The 5,743-nt window shown below is 56.2% G+C and overlaps 1 protein-coding gene across 1 annotated transcript; it reads right to left on the reverse strand.

Annotated features, from left to right (window-relative positions):
- Positions 1-1,845: 1,845 nt before the first annotated feature.
- On the reverse strand, positions 1,846-4,725 carry EIF4E1B (eukaryotic translation initiation factor 4E family member 1B). Its single transcript, XM_010846644.1, has 7 exons — positions 4,708-4,725; positions 4,483-4,631; positions 4,087-4,182; positions 3,416-3,479; positions 2,599-2,712; positions 2,316-2,455; positions 1,846-1,960 (listed from the first exon to the last, which is right to left on the reverse strand). Exons 1-7 carry the CDS (start codon positions 4,723-4,725, stop codon positions 1,846-1,848), a joined length of 696 nt encoding a protein of 231 aa, XP_010844946.1.
- Positions 4,726-5,743: the final 1,018 nt, after the last annotated feature.

The raw sequence follows: 5,743 nt of genomic DNA on the forward strand, positions 1-5,743 counted from the left end.
CCCGTCGGGCCCCGCCCGCCCCGCAGGGACCGCCCCCGGCTCCGGAACAGCCCCCGCTCCGTCCACTCAGAGCCCCTCCTCTATGCCTGATTCCGCCCCGCCCGAGGCTCCGCCCCTAGCCCCCGCTCAGTCCCCTTTGGAGCCCCGCCTCTGGGTCTGTCTCCGCCCCCTCCCGACTGTTCCCCTCTGGGCCTCGCCCCCATAGAGGCACACCACCCCAAGTCCAGGCCCCTCCCCACTGCCCGACTCAGTCCCCTCGGAGCCCCGCCTCTAGGCCTGACTCCGCCCCTTATACTTGCTGCTGCAGCGTCCCTCGGACCCACCTCAGATGCTTGCGGAAAGCTCCGCAAGTCGCAGGCACGGGAGACCCCTAGTTCCCCCCACACCACAAGGATCAGTACCAGCGCCACCCCAACCCCCGGCCTTGCGGTCGGTGCCCATCCCTGAAGAGGAGTAACGACCGCGTTGGTGAGCGAACAGAGAATAGTTATATGGATGGTGCATATACACGTGCAGGACGTTTTATTACAGGGGAGTCGAATCAGAAGTGCTTCTCACTCGGAAATTCAGTTCTGTCTCTACTGGTTCAAACTCTGACGGGATGACACCTGGGTCTTGTGAGGGCTGCGCCTGCTGCTCCCTGCCCCTTCAGTTTTGCCGGGAGGCCATATATCGCAGCCCCCAGTTCAACCCCTTTGGTGGTTGAAACACCGCCCCGCACCGTCTAACCCCTCTTCCCCATACCAGCGTCTGCCTTGATCAGGCTCCTTGTTACCAAAGGGGTCTCACATGAGCCCTCTCAAGGCAAGACTGGAGCAGACCAAGGTTTAGGGGGTCGAGTTTTAGAGTCCTCTTTAAAAATAATTCCAATTTTGGGCTTCCTTGCTGGCTCAGTGATAAAGAATCCTCCTGCCAATTCAGGAGACCCAGGTTCGATCCCTGATCTGGGAAGATCCTACATGCCACAGAGCAACTAAGTTCGCGCACCACAACTATTGAGCCTGTGCTCTAGAGCCCCAGAGCTGCAACTGCTGAGGCTGGCGCGCCTGGAGCCCATACTCCACAAGGAAGCCACCACAGTGAGAAGCCTGTACCCTGCAACCAGAGAGTAGCCCCCTCTACTCTCAGAGAAAAACCCACACAGCAACAAAGATCCAGCACAGCCAAAATAAATAAATTACTTTAAACAAAAACTGAATTTTAAAAAAATCTTGTTTAAAGTATTTGTTTAGAACAGGAAGAGAAAAGGGCTTAAGCTTCACCTTCTGGTTAATCCATCTCTGGCAGAGCCACAGTAATGCCTGATCACCTCTCCTGGGCCAGGCCCTCATCAACCCCACCCCTCTACTCTAGGGACCCACACACAGCTGACTGATAAACATAGGCTCCACGGCTACAAATCTAGTGAGAGGCAACCCATAAAAGTTTTTAAAGCAGAGTGATCACTCAGAGCCCCCACTCCTGTCCCTGAGCTCCAGCTCTGTCAGCAGCCTTGAACCCACCCCCCCAAATGGAAGAGACTGGCCTTCAGAACACCTAACTTCTTTCCCCAAGGTGGGGGGCATGGAGTTAGTCCTGAATCCTAGGATTCTCTCCTGTTCTCTTTTCACTTGCCATCCCAGCTCCTCTACCAATGACTCACCTCACCACACTGTACCCAAGCCAGCCCCCCAGGGTTAAAAAGCCCAGGTTTTCTCCACCTTTCCACTGCCCTGGGCCCTCAAGTTGGTTACTCACCCCTAGGCCTGAGCCCCAGGATAGGGGAGAAACATGCCACCTGCCCTCAGCCCAGCCCAGCCCCCTTGAGAAATAAATACACACAGCAATGGGAGGCTCAGGGTCCTCTCACACCACAAATTTGTTCTTGGCTAAGGAGTTGCTCTTGGTGGCTGTGTCTGCGTGGGCCTGGTACCCAATGATGGTCTTTGTGGAGAGGCCCAGGCGCTCTTTGTAGACACGCCTGGGAGGTAAGTGGGAGAGGAAAGGAGACAGGAAGTCAGCAGCAGGTCCTGCAGTTAACATGGGACCATGGGTCCTGTACCCAGAGCCCCTACCCTGGTTCCAGCCACAGTAACTCCTGTTGTATGTGTCTTACCTGAGTGGAAACACGAAATGTGACTAATGCAAAAGAAAAGATATCTGCAAGAAATAGTTGGAAATCTAGACTCCACACCCTTTGCACAAGTTGTGGAAGAAAGAAGGGAGAGACAGCATGGAGTTTTCTAGAGGTCTCCCTTGCAGGCCAAGCCATTCCCCTTCCACCTTCTCCCCTAGAAGAGGCTCAGCCCCCACCCTGTGCCAGAGATACCCCTCACCCAATGTGTAGCACGCCCTCCTGGTTCTCTGCCTCCCGTGTCCACACAGCAATCTTGTCCCCCTTGGCTCGGATGTTGATGACGGCCCCACATACTTCCTGGCTGTGCTCCCCAAAGCTCTCCCCGATGAGACACAGCAGCTGGACCCAAGAAGGAGGGGGATGAGGCCTCCTGGTGGGCACAGACTGCCCCCACCATCCTTGAGACCACTGCTACCACACCAGCCCAGCCTCTTCCCTTGGGAACCCTCCCCACCCAGCCTCCCGCCCAACACCCCACTCACTGTCTCCAGCCACAGGTGGTCCAGCTCAATGTGGCGCTGCTGCTTTGTGAGGCTGACCAGCCAGCGGCCACCCCGCTTATTCCTGCTGTCTTCCCACATGGGCTTAATGCCATCCTGGGAGGCAGGTTGGTGAATCAACAACCTCCCTTTGTTCGAAGGGAAGGGAGTGCCTGGCCACCTCCCCAGGCCCTGCTCCAGCCCCTCCACAGACTAGATCTTCTGTCTTCACCCTTCAGTACAAGCAGGGTCAGCCCTGCAGACCCTCCTGTGAGCTCCCATGGGCCCCTAAGCCTCAATATAGGTCACCTCACATAGCCTTGCATAGATGTGTGTTTGTCTCCTTTGCTGAACCAAGATCCTTGAGATGAGAGTTCAGATGGGGGTGATTAAAGGGAGTGTCTGGGGCAACCCCAGTGTGGCCAGGGACAGACATCCCAGGCTCGCTGGGCATGAGTCACCTAGGAAAATCTGCAAACGTGGATGTCAGGGCCCCACTGCCCAGCCCCTCCAAGAACAGGCCTGGACATTGACGAGTGTCCTCAGGCAATCCTGATGCAGTCCCCAAGTTAAAGAGCCAGGCCAGAAACCTAGACCCTCTTCGTTGCTCCCCCTTGTTCCCCCCTCCCCTGTTCTTCAAGATGGGACTCAGGTCTGACACTCTGCCCCAGCTTTTGGACAGCAGTCCTCCAACTGGAAGTTATATTTGGCTCCAAGGAAGGCTGTCCTCAGTACCGCACTGTCAAACCCTCTGTGAGGGAGGAAGCTTGGAAGAAATCAGCCCCACTGTGTCCCAGGGAGTGGGGGAAGCCGAGCTTACCTTGAACAGGGCGTAGTCACAGCCGGAAGAGAGCTTACTGGCCAGCTGGATATTATTATATATCCTGGAGAGAGATCCCCACCCCAGGCTGAAAGGCCAAGCTTTTTAGGGCCTGGTTTCAACTGGCCTCAGATCCCTCAACTTCTTACCCCACTGCTTTCCACCCACCTTCCAGCCTCCAAGCCTTAGTTCATACTGGTGCCCCTTGCCAAAAACTTCCATCCCCATCTACCCAGACACTCAAATCCCACCTTCTCACCCACCCCTAGGGTTTGTGAAGCACCTTGCAGACCCCCTCACTGCATCACCACAGATGAAACAGTCTGAAACTCATTCAGTAGCTGAGACAAGCTCAGAGAGGGGAAGGAACTCACCTAGGGTCATAAGGCATAAGGCAGCAGAGTCATGGTCAACTTCTTGCTTCTCCCACTTCCCAGGCTTTCTCCCTGAGTCCCAGGAAGGCTTGGGGGCAGGGGCTGTGACCCAGCCCAAACTCCCCGCCACTTCCCTGCAGAGCCCACCAAGCTCCAGCCCTCAGGAGATGCTGCAAGACCCCAGGAAGGGCTGGGAAAGTGATGTAGGCAGCAGCTCCCTGGAGGGGTGGGGTCTGGGAAGGATCCGCAGCTAAGGCCCCCTGACCTCAGCCTCCTCCATGAGGGACAAACACTTACGCCCAGAAGTCCTCCACGGTGTTGAACTTGGTGACCCGATGCAGGTTGTTCTGCCAGGCTCGGCTGCGGTCATTCTTGAAGAACCACAGAGCCCACCTGGAGAGTGGGGGAGGGGGCAGGAGGAAGCAAGAGTGCATCCATCTGTCCGCCCCACCCTACCTCCACAGCAGTAGGTTGGCCCGGAAGTCCTGCTCCTTCCCGAGCCAACAGGGAGGTAGGGTTTGTAGCACCTGCCCCACAAGGTGATGGGGACAGTGATCCTGCTGGTGAAGCCTTTAACTCGGAATCTCAGCTGGATTAAGGCTGAAAGGGCCAGCAGGGCCCAAGTCTTAGGGCAGCTCTGGCCTTTCCCAGACGAGGAAGTGAGGTCAAAGCCAAAGGTAGGGCCTGCCCTACCTGTTGAGCAGCGGGTGTAAGTCCGGCTTGCCCTCCTCCGGGGTCTTCCTCAGAGCCTCCTCTCCCATGCACGGCCCCGCGCCTGCCTCCTCCTCCTCTTTCTCATCCTCTTTCTTCCACTTTTGGATCCCATCCTCAGCCTCTTCAGCCTGACCAAGGAGAGGAGTCAAGCTGGGCGGTGAGCCCCGGCCCTCGCTACCCAAGGGGGCAGATGGGTGGACTTACAGGGCGGGCGGCAGCCATGCTGTAGCCTGGGCTCCACGGGCACCCAGCCATCCGAGGGGGCCTCCAGCTGCCAGCCTTAAACCCACCATCGCCCCGCCCCGCTCACCCAGGGCAGGCGACTGGGAGGAGCCAGCGTGGGGGTGGGGCGTGGGGTGTTCCGAGGAGGAAGGGCTTATACTATTATTTCCATCAGCAAGCATTTAGTGAGCACCTTTTGCATGCAGGCTGGGGTCTGGGGACACAGCTGTGACCAGGCAGACCTAGCCTCAGCCCATATGGCACTGGTCATTTGGGGGCTGAGACAGGATGGCAAGGGTCAGTATTAGGGGTTTGCCCTTAGTGAAACCACATCCCACCAAGGGTAGACCCCGAATTTAAAGCAGATTGACCCAGAAATGGCAGAAGGTGGAGGGAAGCAGGGCTGGGCCAGGTCAGAGACAATACAGACATTGTGGTGTCTCCCTTTGGGCTCTGCTGTCATTCACCCCTCAATTTTTGCCAGCAATGTCATTTGACACAGGCATGTATCTAGTCTCTGGAAACATCTGTGGGTTTTCTTTTTTATGTGATTATTTAGAAACAAGAAGCTTGTATATTAGAAATCCACATTTTGAAATTTTAGGTTTGGCAACACCGGGGCCTCCTTCTCCCAATCTGTTGCAGCCAGTGCTGCCTTTTGGAAGAGCAAATGCGGATCCACATGGCCCCTGTACCCACTGCACTCATGTTCCTTCCCTACCGTCCACCTGAGCATTCTCCACCTGGCCATGGTTGGCAAGGGCCAGTGCACCTGTCCACAGCTGGAGTCAAGTCCTCCTTGCCCCCACTTCAGCCAAGTACACGAACCTCATTGAGTCTCAGTCTTCCTCTCTGTAAAATTGGAACATTAATGAAACACAACTCAGAAGCTTACTGTATTAAGTGATATAAAACAAGTCCACAAAACAAGGCCTGCTCAGTGGTCAATAGCAGTCAGCTGAGGGCCTCCCCAGGGTGGAGGAGGGACCGGGGAAGTGAAGGAGGGAAAGCTGGATAT

The sequence above is a fragment of the Bison bison genome, unplaced genomic scaffold (assembly GCF_000754665.1).
Source record: "Bison bison bison isolate TAMUID 2011002044 unplaced genomic scaffold, Bison_UMD1.0 scf7180017864238, whole genome shotgun sequence".
Lineage (NCBI taxonomy): Eukaryota > Metazoa > Chordata > Mammalia > Artiodactyla > Bovidae > Bison > Bison bison.

Coding starts and splice junctions, on each gene's coding strand:
- EIF4E1B (XM_010846644.1), bottom strand. Junction 2,713..3,415: donor GTGACTACGCCCTGTTCAAG/GTAAGCTCGGCT, acceptor CCTGCCTCCCAG/GATGGCATTAAGCCCATGTG. Junction 1,961..2,315: donor GAGGGCGTGCTACACATTGG/GTGAGGGGTATC, acceptor CTTACCTCCCAG/GCGTGTCTACAAAGAGCGCC.